The sequence below is a fragment of the Agelaius phoeniceus genome, chromosome 6 (assembly GCF_051311805.1).
Source record: "Agelaius phoeniceus isolate bAgePho1 chromosome 6, bAgePho1.hap1, whole genome shotgun sequence".
In the NCBI taxonomy this organism is placed as follows: domain Eukaryota; kingdom Metazoa; phylum Chordata; class Aves; order Passeriformes; family Icteridae; genus Agelaius; species Agelaius phoeniceus.
In genome coordinates, this window is record NC_135270.1 from 54,596,924 (window position 1) to 54,622,602 (window position 25,679).

General features: G+C 40.0%; 1 protein-coding gene across 3 annotated transcripts in view; it reads left to right on the forward strand.

The window, feature by feature from the left end:
- Nucleotides 1–25,404, forward strand: part of ASPG (asparaginase) — a 44,749-nt gene extending 19,345 nt beyond the window's left edge. Inside the window, exons 7-16 of one of the 3 annotated variants that reach the window (XM_054634848.2) lie at nucleotides 180–292; nucleotides 1,780–1,965; nucleotides 4,933–5,046; nucleotides 8,341–8,460; nucleotides 9,508–9,603; nucleotides 10,465–10,628; nucleotides 16,941–17,027; nucleotides 22,928–23,027; nucleotides 23,338–23,396; nucleotides 24,980–25,404. In XM_054634848.2, the coding sequence (XP_054490823.2) occupies nucleotides 180–292; nucleotides 1,780–1,965; nucleotides 4,933–5,046; nucleotides 8,341–8,460; nucleotides 9,508–9,603; nucleotides 10,465–10,628; nucleotides 16,941–17,027; nucleotides 22,928–23,027; nucleotides 23,338–23,391 (1,034 nt within the window). In that variant the 3' untranslated portion in view covers nucleotides 23,392–23,396; nucleotides 24,980–25,404. Of the gene's footprint in view, nucleotides 1–179; nucleotides 293–1,779; nucleotides 1,966–4,932; nucleotides 5,047–8,340; nucleotides 8,461–9,507; nucleotides 9,604–10,464; nucleotides 10,629–10,913; nucleotides 11,077–16,940; nucleotides 17,028–22,927; nucleotides 23,028–23,337; nucleotides 23,397–24,979 lie in introns of those variants that run through there. The other 2 variants (XR_013182901.1, XM_077180761.1) reach the window with 2 other exon arrangements.
- The last annotated feature ends 275 nt before the right edge of the window (nucleotides 25,405–25,679 follow it).

Genomic DNA, 25,679 nt, shown 5'->3' on the forward strand with positions numbered 1-25,679 from the left:
TCAGCTGCTAATTCTTCTGTCTTAAATGAGCCTTCATTTCCTCTTTAAAAAGTGTGTTGTCTTTCATGAATTCCCTGCCTAAGAACAATTTTAAAAACAGAGTTGTAAGAATCAAGTACTACAAGTGTACTTAATATGATCTCTTAATATTAAATTAAAAAGGCCACTTCTCTTAACAGTTAACTGGGAAACGGTTTGGAGAGCCAATACCAAAAAGAAATTCCGAGTTCACACCAATATGAACAGGAATGTTGGACTTCTGAGGATCTTCCCAGGAATCACAGCTGCTGCTGTAAGTGTCCCCACTTCACTTTGGAAATGGCTGAAGTGATGTTCAAACACTTGTAGGAAAGTTGCATTGTTTGGAGCAGTGGTTGGGGTTTGGAGGGAAGGGAAAGCATATGTCTTCTTCTGATAAGCATTTTTTGAAATATCAGGGCATTCAAGCCTATTTCCATATGCCATAAATGATAAAAGCTTTTCAAATATCTTTTGCATAAACTGCCTGGGCTCTGGAACTTAAAATTAATTTCTTATCAGGACTCATAAATAGGTCAAGTGTGGTTTTCTAGAGAGGTGCAAGCTACAGTGACTAGGAAAATATTATCCTGGTGCATATTGAGGCCTATTAATAGATATCTTGTCAAAGAATAGAGAATATGGTGGGTGGAGTGTGATTATTTCTACAACTCTTTTTTTTTTAAAGGTTCATTTTGACTCACACTGATGGTTCACATGACCCTCAGCATTCATACAGAGCTGAAAATGAAAAGTGAGATATTGCTGCTGAAAATGAGAAGTGCAATTTTTTTGCCTTTAGAAATTATTTTGCAGGCTGTGATTTTAGGTAAATTAGTCTTTAAGTTTTTGTCTAATATTACTTCCATTAAATTGACAGGTCTTTTGTGGCTCTTGCCTTCTTAAATTGAATCCAGTAGTTTAAGCAGCACTCCCCAATTATATCAGTATTCTTTCTAGGTGAATATGAGCAGATGGAAAGACAGAGGGGTGGTATATTTGCAATAAAACACCAACTGCATAGTTAGCCTCATGGGGGTTTACAGTGTGTTGCATTTAGCATATGTGATCAGCAAGGAAATATCTAGGTGGTTGAAAATACATCTTTCTAGGAAGAGGACTTTGCTAGGCATCCTCTGACAGCATTCTCTTACAGCGAGGCATAATATCTACTTCAGTGTCAACTGGCTCAGAATATATAAGTGGCTCTGAGTTAAATCAATTTGGTTTAGGGTTAAAAAACTTCATGCTTTGTTAGAATGTTCTTTCCTGAAAGGTGAAACACTCTGTCTCTTAGGCAGACATTGGTTAACTAAACTCTTTGCTAAAGCAAAAAAATCTGGGCAGGGGTGTGGAGTTCTAATCTCAGTTAATAATTCAACATTTATTTCATAAGTGTAACTGTACCTTTTTGTTGCACCAAACAGTGGTGCAACAGTACAGCCTGTTAATGGCACTTGATCAATAGCATCTTTTTTCACATCAGCTAATGACTGTACAAAACAGTTTATTTTAAAATCTAACCCTCCAGAAATTTTAAAGGAAGCCAGAGAGGAAAAGTCTCATTTTTAAAAAGCTTATTGCACAGTCTCAGGTATTGCAAAAGGAAGCACAGAAGGGTGTAAGAAGACTGTAAGGCATGAGAGCCTGTAAGACTATAGCAGGAACAGACCACTCTTAAAAATGCTGTGCCATACGTGAAAATGTTAAGGATGACCTAACATCCCTATTGTCTCTGTTCCCTGTCTTGTTTATAACCAGGTAAGAGCATTTCTTCAGCCTCCCATTGAGGGCATAGTACTCGAAACTTATGGCAGTGGCAATGCCCCAGACAAGAGAGAAGATCTGCTGGAAGAACTGAGGAGAGCAGCTGAGCGCAAAGTGGTGATTCTGAACTGCACGCAGTGCTTGCGTGGGGCTGTTAAAACAGTCTATGCTACAGGGCAGGTGAGGGTGGTGCAACCACTTCATTCCCCACTGCTGTGGAAAACAAACATCCCACTGACACTTGCTTTAAACTTCCACTAGTTACAGCGTATAAAACCAGGTTTATTAACTGTAAAGTTGTTGCTCATAAAATAACTATGTCTGAAAAATCTTAAGCTGGAATCATTTAAACACATTTCTACAAACAATATCCTGTTACTCCTGGTCTGAATAGTCAAAACAGGCAGCTCAAATCCCAAATTAGTGATTGCTCACTCCTGTCATGTGCAGCACTCCAGGATACTTTGCATTAGATCTGTAGTATCTCTCTCAGAGGGATTCCATTGAGCTAAAAGCTAGCTTAGGGGTCAGATGATCAAATAGAGTAGTATTTGATAGGATAACAGTTGCTTAGCTACAATGTAGGAGCATGAAGAAAGCCTGTAGATGCAAGCAATATTCCAAATCCCAGTTCTTTATTTGACTGAAAGTACAACTGAATTCAGGGTGAGATTGGAGAACAGTATCTAAGGAATTGTCTGTATTGAAGAATGGAAATCAGTTTCGTTTCACCCACAGGGGTTGGCTTAAAGTAGGTTTTGTGTACATACTGTTAATATTCAGGGAATTTTGTAGTGTGTTTCTACCACAAGTTGTGTACTAAAACACGACATCACTGGGACTAATAAGAGGCACAAAGCTGTGTAAGAATATGTGCTGCATGTATTAGTGTGAGGGAAGCTGGTTTAACTGGCCTTTAGAAAAGGACCAGATATTAAAGAGCCAAGAAGCACTACCAGAGGGTGACTCATCCCTCTGCCTTGGACACCTGGTTTTGTTGGGAGCAACCACTTGTCTGGCAGAGCCAGCCTCTCTTTTGACTGCATGGCAAACCTAAATACCCTGGTCTGGTGCTGAAACCTGCCTCTTTTAGCTTTGGTTTTGACACAGCTTTAGATAGTATCTGCACAAGGACTGTTTCGAGTATCCAATACAAATGGATATTGTAAGACTTTCTTTATACCTCCTTAGTATCCAAACTTGCTATTTTCTGATATGGGCAATTATTTGGATGTTGGTAAAACTTTTGCATAACTTTATGGAGATGTTTTGAGAATTAGTGAATTTTGCAAAAATCTCGTGCTTTGTAGCAAATACTGTAGGAATGTGCAGATTATATAGAACAGCTCACTCAGAAGAGAAAAAGCAGTCAAGTCAATAAAAGACACCTAATTTATATTTGAAAAACAACATGAAAATGAACCCCAGGTTTTTTGTGCTCTTCTGCTTGAAATGAACTGCTAAAATTTATGGAAAGAAGAAGGAAAACCCCTTTTCTATGCTTTGGCTAAAAGATTCTCCAAGTAGACACTTAAAATGGTTTTTTGCACTCTGATCCAGACTGTTGATATACTGAATTAGAAGATTCTGTACATGTAGTATTGAACCACTTTAAGACTGTGTAGAAATGTGTTCCCTTCTGGCTTCCATTTTTTGTATGGAGTTTGTTCTATGTTGCTTCAGCATCAGTTGCTGGAGGCTGCCCTGTTTTCTTGGCATCTTGTGAGGAGAACACTGACCAAGGCAAGTCCTACAAAATTACTTCACACTTGTTCTTTCAATGCCTTCTCCTTTTCATCAGGAACTGCTCGGTGGAGGAAGTGTCATGAGTGAATGCTGTAAAGTTGCTGTAATGTTAATTTTACTTTGATTTTTCTTTAAATGAAATATTTCAAAGATCTTTGCACATGGCTGGGCCAGTTTTTACTCATTTGAGCTAGTCAGGTAGGTCAGCTGAGTCCCTGGCTTCCCTTGAAGTGTTTGTTTTAATTAACTGAATGTCTGGCCTCTGATCCATCTATACAGTAGAAACTTGTAACTGAGGGGACTTTAGGTATAGGAAGGAAGCTGGGAAATCCCTTCCTCCTCCTCTTTCACAAACCCACTGAAAAAGCCCTAACTGTTCTTTGGCTAGCTCTGCAGGACAGAAAGTATTTCTCACCTTCTCTGTATATGGTTTCCCATGGGACTTTAAAAAAATGTTACTCTGGGTCTCCCGGAGGTGGTTAATGAGCTAATTAGGCTCTGTATCTTGCTGAAAATATTAGTTAAGCCACAACAAGTTTTGAAGCTGAAGCTTGTATACAAGGTATTTAAAAGGAAAATGCAGTGCAAAGAACCAAATTCAAGATGCTTTACTGGGAGGCATGACATTATGGCAAAGAAGGTGATCTGTGATTTGCCCAGGTACAGTTTAATGACAAGAGATCTGAAATCTCCTTTGTCTTTGCTGTCTTGTACACTTACAAGGCTTGCTGATCATAGCAAAGATCCTTCTTCTTTTTGCTTTTGTTCAGACATTTTATTTTTTAACTACCAGAAAGATAAGTCAAAAGGTCATCTTTTTCAGTTGTTCTTGTCAGAACTGTGTAAATTACATATTTTAGCTGTATCTTCTAAATCATACACTGCTAGCACAGCCTGCAAGAATCTGAAAGCACTCCCGCTGTGAGCACGCTGTAGTGCTGGAATTCATCCAAAGTAATGCCCCATAAAAGAATGGTAAATATGTCTGTGTGAGAACAGCCTACTTGGCAGTGTTCAAAATGCCACTGGGTTAAAACAGAGTAACTGCAGCTTTTCAATAAAGGGAATCTGACAACTCTGCAGATAGCTGATATGGACCTGTAACCTTTCCCTTTTAGCATGGTAAGCGACCGTGGCAAGCATTTGGTGGAATTCTTCAGTGCTATTGCAGGAAAAGGAATTTAAAGTAAAAGTCTTCTTTATTCAGGTTTCTCTAGAATTTGCTTGGTATTTGATAACTAAAAAGTACAAAAATTACAGTGGCAGTAGGAGGAGCAAGAGAGTGGAGGCTTGGCTGCACACTGCATTCTGTGTAGCTACTCATCTTCCAAACACCTTTTCTGCATGTGCAGGTATTTCTGAATGCTATGCTAATTAGAATCATTGTTCCCTTTTATTCAGACTCTCGCTGATGCTGGAGTAATTCCTGGAGGTGATATGACACCAGAGGCAGCCCTAACTAAACTGTCATACACGCTCAGCAAGGGAAACCTTAGCTGGGAGGAGAAGAGGCAGGTAAATATTTCAGTGTGACCTTGAAAGATTTTAAGTTTCACATCTACTGTGCTAACTTCTGCTTAGCTTCATGCCTTGAGCTTCTCTTGCATTTAAAAGCAGTTGGTTCCAGAACGGTAATGTGAACAGCCCATGTTTTTGGTTTTTTTCTTATGGAAAAAAGATTTTGTATTAAGCAAACAAATGTATGAAGATAGGGAGAGAAAATAATTTTCTGCATAAGTCAGGTGAAGACCATAACTGAGCCATAAAAATGCCATGTTTAAATGTTAGTAGTCTAGCTTGGACACTTTATACTGAAAACTCTATGTGGAAGTTCCTATGAGAGACAGAATCCCAACCCTACTGAAGTCAGCAAAGATCTTGCCACTGATCTTAGTGTGGTGAAGATTTCATCCCAGACTCATTCACACAAGACTTATTCTGAAAATAAATATTGCCTACAGCCTCTTCCTTTACAGCATTACTCATAACAGTATTAGATTTTATTTCTCTAAGAGGAGGTACACTTTATAATACATAAAAAGTAGAGGATTATTCTAGAACCAATTGTAACTCTTTTTAAAATCAGAGTCCCTTTAAAAATGTTCTTACTATTCATTGGTTGCTTAATCAGGCTTTTTTCCCTGCAGGTTAAATAGCTGTTTATTGTGTTCCCTTAATACAAGGAGCATATAGCTATGAATTAGATAAGGGAGCAGTATTCTGCAGGAATGCATGAATATCTGTGCTTGTATGTAGTGAAATCTTAATCCTGACACTTTGGGAGATGACATCATGATGAGTCACTCTCCAGACTTAACACTGCAGGCACATGTGTATCTCATGATGGTGCTTTGTTTTTATTAAAACCATAACAAACCTGATCATTATTTCATGCTCCACATCTTCCAACCAGTAGCAGCACTTGAGACAAACATATTTGGATACCTATGATGCTAAGTGCAGTGGCTGAAAGTACCACTTGCTGTGCTTAGACACAGTTTCAGCCTCTGAGCTTGCAGTTATTTGCTAAAGCTCAGAAATGGGAGGAGGAGGACCTGTGTGTGTATTTGGTGAGGATGCCCAGAACATGCCTGGCAGGTGACACAGTGCTGTGAGGTGCAGGGTAGTGGATGTGTTTGTGCATTTGTGATGGAGCTGAGAGGGCCATAAAACACAAAGTATCACCACACAACTTCAGAAAGCTTAAAGCAGCCACCCTTCTTAGGGTTTTTAGCCCAACCTTTTATCCCCCTCGTGGTTCATGCACTGCACCTGTGTGCCCTCTGTTCCCTTTGTGGCTGGTCAGTGTCCCTGGGCACTCCATGGCTCATTGCTGTCAGTGCTGCTCACCTGCTGCTCACAGCTGTGCCCACTGGGGATGAGGCTTGGCCCAGCCGCACTCCCACTTACCACAAACTGTGTTCCTACACATTTGCACTTCAGAAACCCCAGCTCTTCACTGAGACCACTTCACTGGCACACTCATGGACCCTGGAACACACAGACACTAGCTTGGTTTTTTTAAATGTTCACTTTAATCTTCTTGCACAGCAGATTATTTGAACTGGGACAGGAGAAGCCTTCCCAGTCTTGCCTGGGTGTGTGAGTTAAAACTTAATTCGAGATCCAGTTTGCTGAGATGAGATAGCTGACTTACTCAGGTGAGGATTTGATGATAAGCTGTTTTAGGTACCATGTCACAAGATAATTCTGCATTTTCATGTGCTGCCCTTTGGATTGTGCTACACAGTTTTTGTGTGGTGGTGTGCTGGACCTCCTTTATATGGTATGAAAAACAGAAAAACTTTTGCGATTTCTCTGAGTTATGCAGGATTGGTTTCCTCATTTGAATCATTGTACAGACCCACAAACAATTGTGCTGGCACAACCAAGGGAACAACAACATGCTGCATTGCCTGGGCAGGAATGAGTTATAGAGACCAGGAGAAGAAGAAAGCCTGGAAATATGTTGTCTGTGGCAATATCTTCAGCTAAACATATCACCAAACAATAGTCTCCCAAGAGACAGAAGCTCTCCTGAAGCTGGCGTGGTTATTTTGGGATTCTTTTTCAACATGAAGAGCAAGGAATGTGCCCCCAGACACATACAAATGTCTGAAGAGCTGGTAGGACTGAATAAGCACACAGGGTTTTGTACTGGGTGCATTTAGCACAGGTGCCAATTGCTAAGGTTACCTGTGTAAAGCAATGATCTCAACCTGTCAAATTCTAAAAGTGTGCCAAAGCAGTTGGTATCCTCTGAGTTACATGTATATGGGACTCTTCCAGCAGACAGCTATGGTGTTGTCAGCTCTTGGAGGGTTTTTTTTTAATAAAGGGCATGCCTAGACATAAGTAAACCTGGGGCATTCCTCCTGCCAACATCACATCTGTTTCTTGCAAACTTTCACAATCCTGCTTTTTAAAATTCTAATTGAAATAACTATGTGCTTTATAGCTGCATCAGCAACCTTTCCTGAAAGAGTGCCAGTGTGTAAAATGGTCAGAATTGAGGAAACTAGTTGCTTTTTCTTGATGACTGGCTTCTATCTGTGTTCTCCAAGTTTCCCAGAGTCTGTCATTTAGAGTATTTTCATTTCTTTATTGCCCTATTCAAGTACTCTCTACACATGAATTGGCTGACCTTTTTACATTTTGATTTGGGTTTTTTTCCCAGTTATATTGGAGGCACCCATCCTGCAAACTGTTACATGCCTGTTTGGATACTGAATGACTGCTACTACTGTAGATTTTCTGCATTCAAAGCTGGATCTATGTCCAAATTGTAACAAAATCAGGGCTAATGGAGCTGTTTGGAAACCCATGGAAATACATGACTGTCTACAGGCAGCACTGGGCTTTGTTTTGAGCTCTATGTACACAGTCTGTGTAGGAGTCCTGAGGTTTGTGAATGCTGGCAAGAGGCAGCAGCAGCATTTCAGAATATTCTGGTCTTAAGCCTCACTCTGCTCATTACTCATTATCTTTGTGTTTTTAAGCAGGCTGCAGCCTACCCCACTAGGGAACTTTTTTCCACATATTCTAAAATTTGGGGTGTTTTGTTATGTGCTTATTTTGGTTTTCTTTGCTTTGGAAGAAAGTTTTGTTTGCCTGTCTCTCTCCCTCCTTTGTCTTTTTAAACGTGCAGTCTGCATGGGACAGTAACTATTTCTTTAATCTTTTGTCTGCATTCAATTAGTTTCCATAATTCCTCCAAACAGTTTTCTAACTTGATTATAAGGTTTTTTTTATTAGACTACCACCATTTTTTTCCTCTGCTAACAAAGGGCTTGATTGCTTGCTTTTCAGATGCTGAGTGAGAATCTAAGAGGAGAAATGACTGTTGTGCCCACAGGAGCCAAGATCTCTTTGAGAGATAGCAAGTTTATTCAAGTGATTGCCAAATCTCTAAGTATCAGCAGCAAGGAGGTATATACTTAAATATTTAGAATTAGTATAATGTAAAGCTGTAAACTGAGTTAAATAAGCCTGGATTAAAGATGAACAGCAAAGCTGAAAGAAAATTGGAATATGGAGTTAGGGAGAAAGGACACAATGACAATTCTATAACTAAAATGTTTTTAATTAAAAACATATTAATGTTTTCCCCCTCTCCTTTGTAGCCCCCTCTTGGGATTACTGTCTTGGCTGGCTGGTTGCAATAACAAGCCTCAGACAGATGCTTTAATTCAGGGTATCAGTGATATGAAGAATTGCTTTATATTTTTGTGGTCAAATGTATTGACAGTTTGGAGCAATCCAAATAATAATGGGTAAAACAGCTTAATTGTAGATGCAGTCATAGAAAGCTGATACTAAGGAAGCATTACACAAGTGTAATTTGTGGTGTGTAGTCCTGCCCAATTAGAAAATATAATAAATATATAAATTAGATAATAAGGTACTGGTTATACAAATACTCACTTTTCTCTTGACTTAGGTTCAGGGAGGATGGGATTTTTAATAACTAATGAATACTGAATGTATTCCTTAGTTCTTCTTTAGTAAGCATGAGAAAAGGGAGAATATTCAGGGGGCCTAGGAGGCTTGTCAGTGTAGGTTTGAAAGTACAGGCTACACAAATATCTGAGGAATAACATTAATAAAATTGATCCAGTCTTGAGGACATGGTCTTTTCCAACTCCCCCCAGCACTGTTTCTCCTGCTGTACTGATGTGTAGCTATGGCAGTACAGAGATGGCAATTAGTTTGTGCACCTTAAATGGTTTATAAAGATATCAGGTACTTGTAGTGTTGCCAGAGAGGAGTATAAATCTTATGGATGTGCAACTGACAAAATGTAAGATAAACACAAGACTTCTTTCCTTCCAAGAACTAAATGCTACCATTTCTAAATATACAAATAACTAATTTGGAAACTTTACATGAAAGCAAGGGCAATGTTTTTATGACTTGGGTGTCGATCGCATTAGACGCGAGGCTGCTATTACATGTTTAATTTTGTTTGTTTCGCAGGAGTTAGAAGCCGTACGAGATGCATTAATCCCACCTTTGGCTTGTGCTGCAGCTAAACTGGGTGACATAGATGCACTAAGAGCCATAGCAGAAATGGTAATGTCGAATGAACAGTGTGTACAAAACATTAATTTTAAAATAAAACTGTAATTGATGATAGGAAGCCATACTCATGGAAAGTGACAACCTAAGTTGTAGAGTCAAGGTGCTATGACAGTTACAAATGGTTTTTAGACTTCTTGGTCTTTGCCTTTCAGAACTGGTATGTTCTTGTCCCCCTCTGGTTTTCAGCTGTTTACATTTTCTTTTGAACTGTGAAAATACAAGTAGATTAAAATGCAAGTTCTTATCTGCTAACTTTGGAACATTTTAAAATGATTTGTGCTGCTTTCTTTTCACTTAACTTTCTCTATGCATATTCATAGTATCCACCTTTTGGATGTAAATCTGTCAGGAATAAAAAACAAACTTGAAGATTATATTTAAGCAAAACACAGTGCAGTGCTAATTCAAAATTTCTGTCTCTCCCCGGAGCTCTGACTTGGGTTATACCCAAAGAAAAAACAGGCATTTCCCTGGCATCTCTTTTCTTTTTTCCCCCTCTTTGCCTTGGTTTGCCCTACTATTGAGATTTTGGTAATGGGCCTCAAGAAATGATAAATATATCTTGAAAGTAGGAATTAACTAAGACAAGAACAATTAGCAGTCTACAGGCACAAAACTGCTGTATGGTGTGCTGTAATAAAGAATATATTTCAGTGGGAAACATGCAGGAGGTGGAATAAGTATCTTTATTGGCACTAAAACAATGCTGCAAGATAAACTTTATGTTCGACAGGCTTAACAATTTGGTGGCAGAATTAAAATGTGATGTATACATGCTACTGTGTGACGTTTGCAACAGCTTGATGTGCAGCCATTATCTTTTTGGCATGTGAAGGATGTGTCCCTTTGTAGGGTGGAAACCTGAGCTGTGGAGACTACGACGGCCGAACTCCCCTCCACATTGCAGCCTCTGAAGGGCACCTGCCCTTAGTTGAGTATTTGTTGATGTCTGGTGCAACTGTTTATGCCAGAGACAGATATGGATCTACCCCACTGATGAACGCCATCAAGTTCAGGTAACAATTCATGTGCTGCTCCATATAAGGTTTATAAACCTTCTGCCATTTTCGATTTCAACTCCATCCACCCTGTGTTCTGGTCTTGTCTGGTCTCAGCAGTCATGAGTAAATGGCAGCAGTTAAAATAACACATATCAGCTTATTTCAAAGGATGTGACTAGCCTAAATGAAAAGATTTTTTAAATAATGTGGAATGAAAGCAAAGAACTTGGTATGCATGCAGAATTTTAGCATAAGGTAATTATTGCTGTCCTCCTGCCAAGACTTTGTCCGTAATTTCAGGGCTCCACTCTTTATTGTGAAGCTTCCTTATAAAACAGAGCCAAACTGATCACTCCTTTTGATTGTCAGAAGTGAGAGTGCAGGACCATGGGCTGTCTGTTCTCTTTCTGCCCTTCCCTTTCTCATCAAGACCAGACTGTTTCAGTTGGCACAAAATATACCGGTAGGTTGACATGTTTTAATCTTCTCCTTCCACCAGTGCTTTCCTGAGTCTCTTGCTGGATGACTGGTTTTTTGATTTTCCCCTTCCACCCACTCATAATTATATGGGATGGTTGCATGGCTCTGCCTGCTTTGTGGATTTCCTCTTCCTGCTGTTACGAATGTCAGCAGTTCTTGAATGGTAGTCATGGACTTGCTCTTTACTGGTCTCTTCCATGTTGTATAGTCCTAAGGAATGGCCATATCACAGAATATAAAAGTTATCAGCAATCAGAAGTTAATTTTCTAAGATTTCGTTTGTATTGCCTGGGGATTCATAAAGCCATTGGTCTTCCAGCATGTTAGAAGCTGCACACCATAATCTCTCCTTGTCTTTGATCCACTTTCAGCTCCTTATCTCACATTCAGTCTGTATCATGGCAGGAGAAGAGTCAATTTTTCTGTAAAAGAGCTCAGATGGATTGAATTTTCATGGTCTTTCTGGGTGAATGTCCCCAGATATTCCTACAGCTTTCTAATGTTGACAGGTTCACCTGGTCTGTCAAGCTGCACTTAGCTCCCTGGGAGGTCTGACAGTCCTGGATTACCATGGGCTGCAGGAATAACTTGAAGGCTTCCTCTGTTTCCAAGAGCAGCTGCAGAGGCTCAGCAGCTCTCTGGCTGTGAGCTGGAGTGCGGCGTGGCCGCGCTGTGCTATTGCCATTCCTCCTGCATGGTCCCAAACTGCTTTGTGCCTGCTGCTTTTCCTCATGAATATATAAGCTCTGCAGTCTTAAAGCAAAAACAAGCCCAACAGCAAATCAAACAAATAACCTTGGAGCTGAATAGAGGTGGCTCTGGTCCAATGTGAGAAAATGCTAAAGCATTAGATACTATTAGATGTTCCTGCAAATCAGGCACCTACTTTTTTTACCGCACCCATCTACCGCCTGAGGAATTTCACATGAGCTTGTTGTTTGGATTCCTTAGAATTGCCACTCCTATATTAGACTCCTACTATGACTCTTAAGCTCTTTAAAACTGCACACCCATTTTGATGCAGGGAATTGTAAAAGGAAACTGCACCATAACTGTTTTCAGTTTCTCTTTTTGTTTCTACTGTTGGAATGAGAGGAAGAGTTGACTTAGAACTAATCTCATAAATGTGTATTGATGATCTGCTGTGTGCTCACACTGCATTTCACACTGGTAAGCATATAAAGGAGAATGCTAAAGAGCAGACAGCTGTATATGTGTGTAATTAGATACCCACTAAAAAGATTTCTGCTACAGAAGTATTTAAATTCTATTTATTAAACACTTGCAAGCTGAAAGTGAAGAGATTATCCTGATAGAAAGTGGCAGAGAGGGAAGGGGGGGAAAACTGATGATAATGAGTAGTCAATGCTTTAAACTGTTTAATATTGTAACTTTCTCAATTTTACTGAACATTGCATCAGCTTAATCCCATTTTCTGAGAATTTATATGTGTTTAATTGGCATTTAACTGCAATGCAGTATCCACTCATCTTAAAAATAGCTTTCTTCCAGTCTTTTATGTAACATTTCTCAGTGGCTTGCCTTTTAACCAGCATGCAAACCTGTATAATGATGACTGATTTCTCTCTTCCATTTATTAATTTGTAAAGATGACCAGGAGTTATGTCTCTTCTTAAAAGCTTCTTAACATAGCACTGTCAGCTGATAGACCAGTGACTTGATATATGTCAATGATAGTCTCTTACATTTTTTGACTTTAAGTGACTCTTTCTTTGTCTCTTTCTAAATATGAAATAAACTACTGCACTTCCGCTTTTCCATTTGCAACTCTGCAATTTGCCTGTAGTCTCACTCACTTTATGCATGAGGCTAAACAGACCACTGTTAATCTAGGCCAGTTGCTTGACATATCAAAATAAGTAGCATTCCTTTAATTTCTTACAGCACCCTCAAGGGATAATTAATTTTCAAAACAATAGAATAATATTTTTTTAATAACAGAAACTCTCTCAGCAGGAAAATGTCTTGAATAAAAATTGTGTATATTTTAAGTAGTAAAAGTGCTTCCATTTACTTGTAGAGCAGTGGTAAAAGGTTGAAAATGGGGAGTTGCTCGTATAGTGCTGTGAGAACATCAGATTAGAGGTAGTAAAATTACCTCCCACGTAAATATGAATTTAAATACTTGATATTTTGAAAGGTTACATTTACATTAATTCAGGAAATCCAAGGCAGAGAGAAAATCTACCTACCATTGACTCCAAGAAGCACACTGCAGCCTGTCCTTACTGTGTTTGAGCACAAAATTCCCACTGATACCGTGCAGAAAACCAAATAAGTGAAACGAAGCTGATCCTGCCATAACCATTCTGGTTGCTAGGGGAGCAAGCATGAAAAAGAATGAAGCCAGTCAAGTTTGGATATACATTACACCTGCATTTCTTTAACGAGAGTTGGTGGAAGGTGTGCAGCCTAAGGCCCCAGTCCTGCAAACTCTTACATGTGTGTTAATTTCACATGTATGATTCATCCCTTTTGAAGTCAATTCACTTTTAATAAGTGTCTGCCAGGTGAGGGCCTGGGATGACAGGTACTGTACAGAGCCTGGATTCCTGTGAATCCAGAGCCCTCAAGAACTGGTAAGAGTGTGGATGTCTTTACCTGGAACTCAAACTTTGCTCGTAGTGCTGAATGTTGAAGACTGCACCAAATCAGATGGTCTGCTACAAATATATTAAAAATAGTAGTATACACTTGAGTTTTAATGTCCAGTGTCATCAACAATGGAACCTAGCAGGTAGGAGACACTAGAAACACCTTTTGCCTTTTTGTTTTTTCCTTCAGACAGGGAGGTATAACTGGTACTACTAAAGAGCTGTCTCAAGTAACATATGCAGAATAATGTTGCTCCTAGAGCCTGTGTCTGACCAAGAGCCATGGTTTGGTGACAGAACACAGTAAGAAAAGGGAGGGTCAGGAACAGCTCACAGGTGACAATGTTAAGCATTTGTTTTTTGTTAAGCATTATCAGGTGGGGCTAAAATGAGCACGGAGCTGTGCAAGCCAGGGCTGACATGGGGAGGTTGCCATCCCTCTGCACCTTGAGCTTTGACTGTCCAGCAGTTCTGTTCTTGGTTTTGTGCTGTCACCTCAGAACGGGAATTGCATTTGATCTGTTCCCAAGAAGTTCATGGCTCATGACATCACCTGAACTTCAGATCAGCTCAACTGTGACCCTTGTGAGGCTTTTGTAAAGCCACAGGAGAGTAGCACTTAAGGAAACAATTTCTAAAGACAAATACCTCTCCTGTGCCTAAGACATAACAGTGTCAGAAAATTCACAGCCAGCCTCTTGAGATATGAGCAGTGCCCTAGTGGTGGGTACAAGGCAGCAGAAGTGGTGCTCAGGAGAGGCTGAGGTTTGTTCAGAATGTCGATGGCGCTCGGGTGCAGGCAGGAACACGCGGCAGGGCCTTGCCTCCCACATAGTTTCCATGCTGAGTGGTGGGAATGTCACAGGTGGTCTCTTTGCTTTCTTGGACTTCACAGCCACACTCCTAAATCTGACACTTTTAAACTTTGCATTACTATTTGTCCCTAGTCCTCCTCTCCCTTGCCCTGTCTTTAACAAGCAGTAGTGCACAGCACTTCTTCCCGTTTTTCCAAGAAATGTGACTTTGAATGATTCATCAGGACATTGTACTTCTGTTTAGAAATGCTTTATGGTAAGCATTTATTGTAAACACTATCAGTTACAATGCTTACAAACTTAATTTATTTCAAACTACTTTTATTTTTTCCTTGTTTAAATCTACTGTTTAAATTAAATGAGCGGGGTAAATGATCCCAAATCTGTCTGTACCAGGTATTTACAGAGTCCCACTCAGAGCAGGAATGGCTGTGGGGTGTGAAGGGCTTTCTGGAGAGATTCTTTCTACCAGTAAGGAGTAAATAGTTACAAGAGGAAGAGAAAATCTGTCTTTTTGCTGGTATCTAGAGATACAGACCTCATAGGTGGAGCACATTGAGGGAAGATACCACACATTACATGCTTTGCAGCCTTTTATCTTTTAGTGCTGTCCCACAGCAAAGCTTTTGTTTTAAAAAATGCTCATTTCATGCTGAGATTTCCTGTATAAGGTGGGAAATGAAGAACACTCCAGGGCAGTCCTTGGAGAGTAAACAGACACTCCCCATGTTCTGTTCAGTACCCAATGAGAGCCTGAGTGAACAGACATGTTCTGCTTTAATCTATTTCAGGTCAAATTTCATTTCAGCTAATTACTGCTTGGATTAAGACTAAAAACTAAAATATTCATCCATGTAGAATTCATGCCTTACCATGGATGGAGGAGTAGGAGAGGATGCCATTGTTTGCTGGCTCAAGGAGATGCTTGGGGATGACGAGCTATGTTGTAAGGGACCCACCTGAGAAAATATTTTAGATAACTGAACAAACTTGAGGTGTGTGCTGTCCCAGCAATGCTTTGCTATGAAGCAAAGGAAGAATTTTTTTTTGGCTATCAACTGGAACAAAGTACAATTAAAAAAAAAAATAAAATCTGTCTCCTAGGGTCAATAATTTTGGAAAGGTGAGATGATTCCTATAGCACATGTACAGTTCTTTGGTTAGTTTGGAAGCTAAAGCTCTTATATGGAACATATAAGTTTACATAGGCTTCATATGGATAACTGTAAAGTAACTTCTGATTGAAGATGGAGTTTCCTAAAAACAGGCAGAGGGATTAGAAAGTAGTTTAGTCCAATTCAAAAATGGAAAGACCCATGGCTACCACCAAGTGATTAAGCAGAAAGTGCATGTGAGCTCATTTTGTAATTTTTAATTACTACAGATGATCTTTCAGGTTATTGGTTGGAAAAACTCATATATTTCCTATTAAATGATAAGCCTACCTCTTTATTTTGAAGTATTATATTATAGCAATTTACTTAAAATAGGAACTATGAAACTATTCCTGATCTACTGGGTCATCATGCTCTTTCTGGAGGAAAAAACCCTGTGTTTTGATTTGTAAACTAGATCAGTTGTTTAACACAGGAGCATTCTGTCATCTCCTTTTCAAACCTAGTTCTAAACCTTCCACTAGGTTAGTTATGAAAAATGCATTTTGCAGATATTTTACTTGTCATGTTATTTTCGATCCACAATAGTACCTTTAGAGAGGAGCCTTTCCACAGAGTTTCTTAAGCATCTGACTAAGGTGTAGGTGTTGGCTGGCAGTGCCATTTGTCCCTTTATCTCAAAGGAAAGGACAAGGAAGACCTCCTAAGATCTCCAGGTAGAAATCAATAATAAAGGTATTGGGAGGAGGAAGTTAGGAAAAGATGTGCTTTTTACAGAGGTTCATAAGAATACTTACCATCATTCTGAAGCCCTAAAAATCTGATTTGCTTCTCCATTAACATAAAGATTCATTGCTTGTCTGCAAGACGCAATGTTTTATTTAAGACTGATATGTATGGGCACTGTATTCTTTAAAATACAGGAATGATGCTATGTAATAAATATTCTGCCTATTTGCATGTATTTCAATTACTAATATTTCTACTGTTAAATTAAACTAGCACTAAGGTTTAGACACTAAGAACTCTTGGAAGAGAATGGTATGCATCCCTTTCCTTTTCAGAGCTGAACTTAACACTTCCTTGAGCTTAGTGTGTGAATGAGTTTTTGAGAAGGGGGGAAGCTCTGTCTACTACATCTGTCACCTTGGAAAAGGTTCATTGATTCTGTGATTGTGGAATAGAGAATGTGAGAACTTGCCCTGACTGTGTGTGTATATGACAATGTTGGATTCAGGGAGAAAATGTCACTTTCAAGGTTAAGTCACTCAGTTTCTCATTTTTTTTCTATTCCTCATAAAGGCACATACCAGTGATTAACTTGTTACGAGAAACAGGAGCACACCTTTCAAGCCATGACTTGGAGGACATTGGAACAATACTCTGCAGGTAAATGTGATCTGGTAATTGAGGTGGCCCTAAAATGAGTGTGGAGAGGGATGGTTTTTCAGAGGAGACTCAAAAATGGAGCACTTTCAATAAACATTTGGGTCCCTGGCACATGAGGGAGTTCTTTCTGTGACAGATGAATAATAAGGCAGCAAGTGAAGTGATGAAATTAAGAATCAACTCTGTTTCAAAGCACCAATAACTCCAGAGAGTTCCAAAGGAGAGAGGATTGTGGGGATGAGTGAACTGGAAGCAAATAAATACCCCATTTCCCCCCAAAGTCTCTTATGGAGGAAAGGTGAAAAAAAGCTGTTCAAGGTGGGATTTTCTAACACCTCTCTTTAAAAATAAAGCTGCACAAATCATTTTTATCACCATTTTTATTGTCTTAAAGTCCACTTTTCACTTACTTTGGAATGGCTTCTATTCTAATTAGTAGGTAGTATTGTTCTTAAAAATATCCAAATCAAAGAGACAAATAGGTTTAACCCCAAAACTTGTGAACTGATGCTCACCATCTCTATAATTAATTTTAAGAGGATAAAATTCTCTTAGAGCTGGCTTTCCATACAGTTACTTTCAATATATAGCAATGTGGGTATGTGTTATAAAAAGAAATAGCTGTTAGATTCCATTTTTTCAAGTACTGGTCCTGAATTACAAATTACTCTGAAAATTGTGAGAAGGTTCCATGTATTTTCAAAAATTACTTGTAATTTTTACTTAATTTCCTCTTCTCTCTTCTTTAGAAAAACAAACAAAAAACCCCTGAGCACTGGCCTCTGTATCAGGACTTGGCAGGAAATCATGATACTTGCAGGGACCAGTCAGTGCTGTAATAATGTCCACCAAACAAGGTCAAGGTGAAGCTTATGTGTGTTCTGTGTGGAGACTGGACTCTGTCCTTGGAGTAATTGTGGAATTAAGGAACACTGTCTGGAGTGTTTCCATTGTCATAACATGCTCAGAGGAGACTGGCTAATAAGACTTTTACCATAGAGTCAAAATATGCAATTCACAGGGCACTGCAAGTAACAGGACAGAATTAAACCCTTGGTTTGTGCAGTTTGCCTCTGCCAAAAGGTTTAGGGAATGGCATTCCTCTGCAAATAAACTGGCCTCTTTCTGGTGGCACGTGCAGAACCAGTTTGGCTAGCTGACCTGGCAGTAATATGTCCAAAACAAACAAAAAAATACAAACCAAGGAGAGGAAAAGAGTTCTTCACACAAAATAACAAAATGGGGTTCTCATGCAGTTTGTTACAGCTTTTTAGGGATCATTGTGCACCTGGATGTGTATGGCCTGTACCAGCAGCAGAACCAGGCAGTGGTCAGACAGTGCTGCAGAGTGGCTGCTCATGCCCTGCTCCTGCAGAGCTGAAGCTCTTCATTTGCTCTGCTGTTTAGAGGGTCTGGCATACTCATTTCTAACAAAATGGACTTTTTCCACAGTGTTACTCAGCTGCCTGTAAGTTACTAAATCTGAGGTGCTGGTGTTTGTCTCTGATATTTCCACAGTGTCCTCAGATGACCTTGGTGATAGGCTCATTTTTCCAGCAAGCTCTGGCTCACTTCTCTGTCCTCTCTCTTGTTTAAGCCCTTCTTTGCAGGCACTGGCACCTTCATGGCACAGCTGGAACATGGCCACATGGCCAGCTGTTTATAGAACCAGCTGTTTATAACATCTCCCTTCTGTCTAATTTGAACTATTTTCCCATGTTTCTTCTACCTTGTAATGTGCCTTAAGCTGCAATTTCTACAAGTCTGAGTTTGTCACCAAGGCAATATGTCAAGTTCTTGGGGTTTAGAAGGATAAAGCTGCTTGCTTTCTGATAAGCTCAGTGTTTTTGCACTTAGATAACTAAGCTTTTTCCCCCATGCAGTTCTCTCTGAATTAAACTATAAGCATGTTTTCCCTCTGCTCCTACCAATCCTCAAACAGACTGTTGTGAAAGACCATGAATAGTCTCCTCTGCCTCCTTCTGTTTAGACTCATGATTTTAGAATAGAATAGAATAGAATAGAATAGAATAGAATAGAATAGAATAGAGTAGAATAGAATAGTTCACTTGGAAGGTTATGGAGATAAAATGAAAATAAATGTGTTCCTTTGGCACTGGTGATGTTTGAGAGGGAAAGGAGTACCAGCCAAAACTGAGGGTTGAGAGTATCAGTGGGAACTCTTGTGTAGGAAGTGGAGATGCACATAGTTATTTAATCTTTCATGCTTTCATTTGCTGGTGTCTTTTTTAAAGTGAGAGGTGTTAGTCTGGTTTTAAAATCACTTTGTTGATGTTTGGTATCTGGTTCAAGGCTTTGTTTGGAAATGAAATCTCAGTGTTAGTAATCTGTTAAAAATGTCAGAATATCTTCTCATATTGCAGTAGTATTGTCATCTGTTTGAAAAACCAAACCATGATGAGATAAATTGGGACACTCTTATTCTGAAAGCTTCTGGACTTCTGGAGTTGGTAAACAGTTGATGTGTGTTTATTTTTTAAAGGGAAAAAAGCTTGTGTAGAATTAAGGTACTTCAAGTCTGTACTTCACAAAATTAAACAGGGGCACAAAGCCAAACCAGCTTTCTCATATTCTTAGATTTCATAAAATGATACGTTATATTATGATATATACAAAGACACAGCCTTTCAAAATCACCACCTTTCAGAATAAGATGCCTCTTCAATTGAACATAAAGAGGGGGTAAGGCTGGGGAAGGAAGGGTAAATATCCCTCTGCAGGAATAAGGACCAAGCTTCTACTGCTTGCTGTCTTTCAAAGAAGTCTGTCTGAGCTGAGATGTGGAGACACAAGCTAAGAACAGCACTCCCAAATCTGTTCAGGACAGAGCAATCCATGCCTTGTGCTGGACTTTTTTTTTTTTTCCTTTGGATCTTCATCTTAAAAAAATAAAAAGAAGAAAATTTTTTTTCTCTTCTCTCAGGGTATTGACACACCTGAAAAAAAGAAAGCCTGTCCTGATTACTTTATATAGTCATGGATAAATGAAAATTGCTGATAAAGCACAGCTTTGTGTCCCAGGAAAGGATGAAATCCTAGCTCATGAAGAGGCAGGAAGGAACCTCAAGGTGTCATTTCACTGTACTTTTTATTTCCCAAATCCACAACTGTGTTGGCCCTTGTCCTTAGAAACCCTCTGAGCCCTGACAAGCTTTGCTCCTGGTCCCCTGGCAGTAACAGAGCACCCCTTAAACTGCAGCTTGATGTTGGTGTGATTGTAGGCACAGACAGCACTGTCAGTGTTCTTGATCTTAGCTCTGTCATCATCATGGCTACATTAGCCCTGCTGAAACTGTGAACTGGATACATAATCATTTTTCTGAATGCAAGAGTACTGATAGGCAGGATGCCTGGGATTATCAGCTGTCAAAGGTATCAGAGTTTAGTAAACTGTGGTAGATAGTTCTTTATCAACAAAGCAGGTTTTAAAAATCATGGGAAGTGTATATTGAAGATATCTTTGTTCCATTTCATTATATAACAGCGATGGACTTGCTGCTTGGAGGTTGCACTTGTAGTTGGAATTGCTGGCATAAATATCTGTGAGATAAATACAGAATCAGGGTTCATGTAGTGTAAATTGAGAAGTCCTCTGTATATATTTTAACACTTACTGTATATAAAGGAAATCCAGATGTCTATGGCTTGACTATGGAAATCTAGATTTGGAAAAAATGTTTTGTGGTGCTCATGATGCTAATCAATCTACTAAATAGTAGGTGTCTTGTGTTTAGACTGGTATCTACATTTTCTCACAGGCTACATCACCTTTTGTTCTCTGGTCACAGTCCCCATAGAATAAGGTTCTCATTTGATCAGTAAATGGCTGCTGCAAAATTGAAGATACTTCTGTGTGTTTGGATTGCTCTAATGTCACAAAAGGAGACCACAGTTTTGCCCTCTGCAGTGAGGGTTAAATTGCTCTTTCTGAATGGTGCTGTTAATAGGCAGTTAATTTTCGAGTTAGCACAGCTGTCCTTGTTTGTTGCTTACAGAGATGTAGCTGGGGTGCCCTGGGTGTGTGGGTTGGTAATAATTCTGAAAGTCTTTGACCAAAGTGGTTTCCACTTCACACATGGCTGAATGATGCGATTCTGTTTGGCAAATACAGTGTGCTGTCCTGTCCAGTGTTGGTGATGCTCATAACTCTCTAGGTAGGCTTTTTGTTTCTTCCTTTAACCTGTGACCTTACAGTGTTAACAGCAAGAGACTAGGCTTTGTAAATAAAGATAATTCATGTGTTCCAGAAGTGGCTGCTAAGCAATTTCTTTGCTTTACTAATGCTTACACTTTTTCTTTACTAATGCCCACCTCTTTCCTGCAGTTTCCTTACCAACCTCCCACTGAGCTTCCTGTTGGACCTCCTTTGCTTTCCTCTGTTTCCTTATTGCTTCTGAGGGGCCTTTTCTTTTGTGATGGCAGTTTTCATTAATGATTTATTGATCCTTTCCTTCATGATGCCAGACTGAAGCACTGTTAAACCTCTTAGTACCCCACTACCATTCCCTGTCCCCCAAAGGCCTCAGCTGTGGTTCATCTGGGGCTTGCATGGAGGAACACAGAGACCATTTGCTTTCCCTTTTCATGCCCAGCCTCTGGGACTGCTGCAATTAGAGGTGTCCACTCCCCTGAAAACATATTTTCAGGTACTTAAGTGATTTAATCAGCAACAGAAGGGATTTCAACCTAGCAGGGAAGTGAAGGTTGCAGCCCTGCTTTCATGGTTTCTTCCATGACTGCCCCTTGCATCTTGAACCTTCTCCATCCCTCACCAGGTCTGCCTGGCTTGGCCATCACCCCCAGGAGTTCATCACCATCTCCATCCCTGCTGCCAGCACAGTGCTTGTCACCACAGCAAGCTCTGGTTAAGGCAGAAAACTCTGAACTTAATAATGCTGGGGAGGCTTCCCCTCTTTTAATGAGATTCAACCTCACTTGATGATTATCAGCAGGGTTCTGCTGAAACAATCTGCAAGCTCATGGGCAAGCTTAGGTCTGAAGCCTCAGAGATGCTGGTATCCTGTAAAGACTGAAGGTCATACTCCCAGCCTTCCCCTCGGTTCAGCCTGTCTTCAAGCTTGGTACAGACTGACATGATTTTGCATATGCTCTTAACCCTTTTACCAAAATAAGAGTTAAAAATCAACTTTAAGTATTGTGGATGTGACTGCCAGCAGGTGTGCAAAGAAATAACTTGGTGTGCATTCCTCTGAAAACTTTAACTTATTTGTATAGGTTTCATTCTGATCCTTTCTATTGCTTGTTACATGTGGCACACAGAGGTAATCTTTGAAAAGATTTTTTTTCTTTTTTCTATTTGCTGCCCGTTTAAATTCTACAAATTGTTTTGTGAAACTCAAGTATAGCTGTGCTATTGTCCAAATAATGTCACATAAATGAACTTAAAATGTCTAACTATTAATAGCAAGCACAGTTATGCAAACTCATGAAGGGGGTTTCTCAGGGGTTTTAAATAAGTCCTGTGGATTGCTGGCACATCTGCTTGTGCTCTCACTCAGCTGCATCTTGATTTAGCCATTGCCCTCTCCCCAACTCATTTCATGAGATAAATATTGTGTTGTGAAATATGAAACTGCCTGACTTTTTTTTCCCCTTTGGTCATAGTCACACCCACTATGTGAAACTAGCCTGTTGTAAGTACTTATAGCACAGCCCTAATAATTTAAGGAACTGATTCATCAAGCTGTGTTGCTTGCTCAGCTATTCAAAGCTGTTGTAATATTGTTCCTTACCTCTCTACCCTGGCAACCATGTTGAGCCTGGTTCAGCCTTCACCTGCTGAGCTCATTGACAGGACCCAGGAGCTCACTGAAATTAACTGAAAGATTTAGAACCAATATTAATTATTCTTTTTCCAGCCTTACAGCTAAAGGTGATTTGGATGGGCTGTATGCCTGGTACCTAGCTGGTGCAGACCTGGAGCAAACTGGTTATGATGGCAGGAATCCCCTACAAGTAGTAAGTGTCCATACAACTGTGCTCCCTTGGTGTGCTTGCTGAGTGATAACACATGCTCTTGGATAATATTTATTTGGGAAAAATATATGTTGGACTATAAACTGGATTAGAATTTGTTACAAAGTCAAATCTGGCGCTATTGTGAAGTAGGAAATAGTTGGAGCAAGAATTTTCTCATCTATGTTGGAGGAATTAAAATTTAAATTGGATTTTAATGATTTGGTGGTAATGTAGTCTTAATTCCCACAAGTGAGTATTTTCATGTCCTGGTGCACAGGATGACAGGATTTATTCATGTTTCTACTTACAGGCAGAGGCTACAGGACAGAAGGAGGTTCTTGACTTCCTTAGACAAAAGCAATAACAAAGGTAAGATTTTGTTCTCAAGTGCTGGAGTACTGAAATGTATCATCAGCACAAACATGAAGAGGGATCTTGTATTTAAGCCCTAGTACACCCTGGGACATCTGGGTTCATCTGCTGTCCCTGTCTTGGTTCCTGATGTGACTCTGACTACTTAAATCCTTCTTTGTAGAGTGGGGCTAATGTTCTTTCTGCCTGAACCTGGAAATGCTTTTTTGTGCATTCCACAGTGTAGTTCTGAACTTGGTTGGGAATGTAAAAGCTACTAAAATAAAACCACTGAAAGCAACAATGTGATGTTTCATCAGCCTGTTGCAATAAAAGGCTCCTCTGTCCTGTCTGCTTTGGAGAGGAAATGCCTTTTATCGGGCATGTTGGCCAGGCCTGGCTCTCAGGGTGCTGTGTCCCAGCACAGGAGTGTTCCCTTCCCCAGGACAGCTGCACAGCCACCACAGGCATTCAGGAGGGGCCACTGTGCCACCTGCAGTACCTCCACCTGCCCTCTCCTCCTGGCTTTCAATGGAGCACCCTAAACTGGACAATCTCCTGGTGTGACATCATCAACCAGATGGGAAATTCACATTTGGCACAGAGTTAGCTGTCCTCCACAGGAGGCCTGCAGACAGCTCTGTCACAGAGAGCTGTGCCCAGGGCTGCTCCTGCTCTGGGCCCAGCACAGGGCAGTTCCACAGCCTCCCTCTTCCTCAGGCCAGGGGCAGCTGCCTGGTGGTGCCAGGCATGAATCCCTTCTGTGCTGCCATCATCCACAGCATGTGTCCTTGGCCCTGGGTGCGTGTGCCTCGTGTTCAGAGCATCAGATCTGGCAAGTCCCTCTAAAGGGAACTTGTTGGGGCATTTGACCTTCTCCAGTGCTGTGCTGTAACTGGAAACATTTAAAACACTCGCCTTTCATTTCTCAGAGCTCCTTCTGATGCAATACATTGTTGAGTTAGATATCTCCAATATATTGGCAAGTCTAATCCAAATTTAAATACTGGGAGGAGATGATCTCCTTTATTTCTTAAAATTAGCACAAAATGTAGTTAAAGGTTTTGCTGCATCAATGGTTATCTGACCACTTGCGTGTCCCATTTGAGAGATGTTAGAAGGGACTGCAACTGGAATTTTTTATTTTCTCTATACTGGTATAAATTATTGAAGGACATAATCAGGCAGATTTCTTTTTGCTTTCCATTAAAGTTTTGGGATTTTCTTTGGTTTTACCTGATATAGGAGGATTAGATACAATCACAATCTTGAGCATTTAAATGGGAGTTTTCCAGCAGTCAGGATGGCAATGCTAAAATATCTTTAGAATGTGAGTTATGCTACAAAGGGATTTCCATTTTCATTGGAAATAGGTTTGCAAAAATCACTTTTCTTTTGCAAGTGAGGATTGAATGTGTTAATCCTCAACTCCTCATGGATCATCTCATAATTCCTTTGGACTGAACCACCAGCAGTGTAGGCGGTCTGAAGGAAGTCTTCAGCACTGCATGAGAACTGGCTTGGCAGGCTACAGGGGCATCTGTTCTCAGGAAGGCTCTGGATACTGCCTGGGTCTAAACATCCATTCCCACTTTCTCCAGGGCTGTAGAAGATGGTCACTCCTCATCAGGAATACCAGCTTGAAGCATTAATGATGTTAAGCCATTATGGGAGGAAGAGAGGAAAGAAACAATGGTGGTGCCGCTTGGGGCATACAGGACAGCTACAGCTCAGCTTTAAAGATTCTTTATTTAGGAACACACTGATTGTCTGAAAATCATTTGCTGCCTTTATTTTTTAATCACTTTTCTGGAAATAAATTCTTTTAAGTGAGTGAGGCTGGAATGCATGGCTGTTCCTGCTACAAGTTGGGATTTTAAAGAGGCCTTTTGAATGTTCTTACATTAAACCACTGAGGACAGTATTGCAGGCATAGCAAATGGAAATGCTGTGGTGAATTCATACCAGGCAAAAACAGTGGATTGTGCATTTCTGGGTTTCAGCTAATAAAATCTCTGAGGAACAATGTTGATTTCACTTTGTCTGTTTTTTTGCAATGACTTTTATCACTCCAGCTGCAATTACAGCAATTGTGAGTGTCAGTGCAAACAATTGAATCAGTCATGGGCATCTGCCTGCAGTTGTGTACTAATCTTCACCAATGTGTCACTGTAAACCCTCACTTGAAATGAGTAGGAGGCAGATGCCATAAAGCATGTTTGTGGGACTGCCTGAGTGAATTGATTGTTTTGTTTCTAATAGCATCTTTCCCACATCCTGACCGGAATATAATCAAGATTG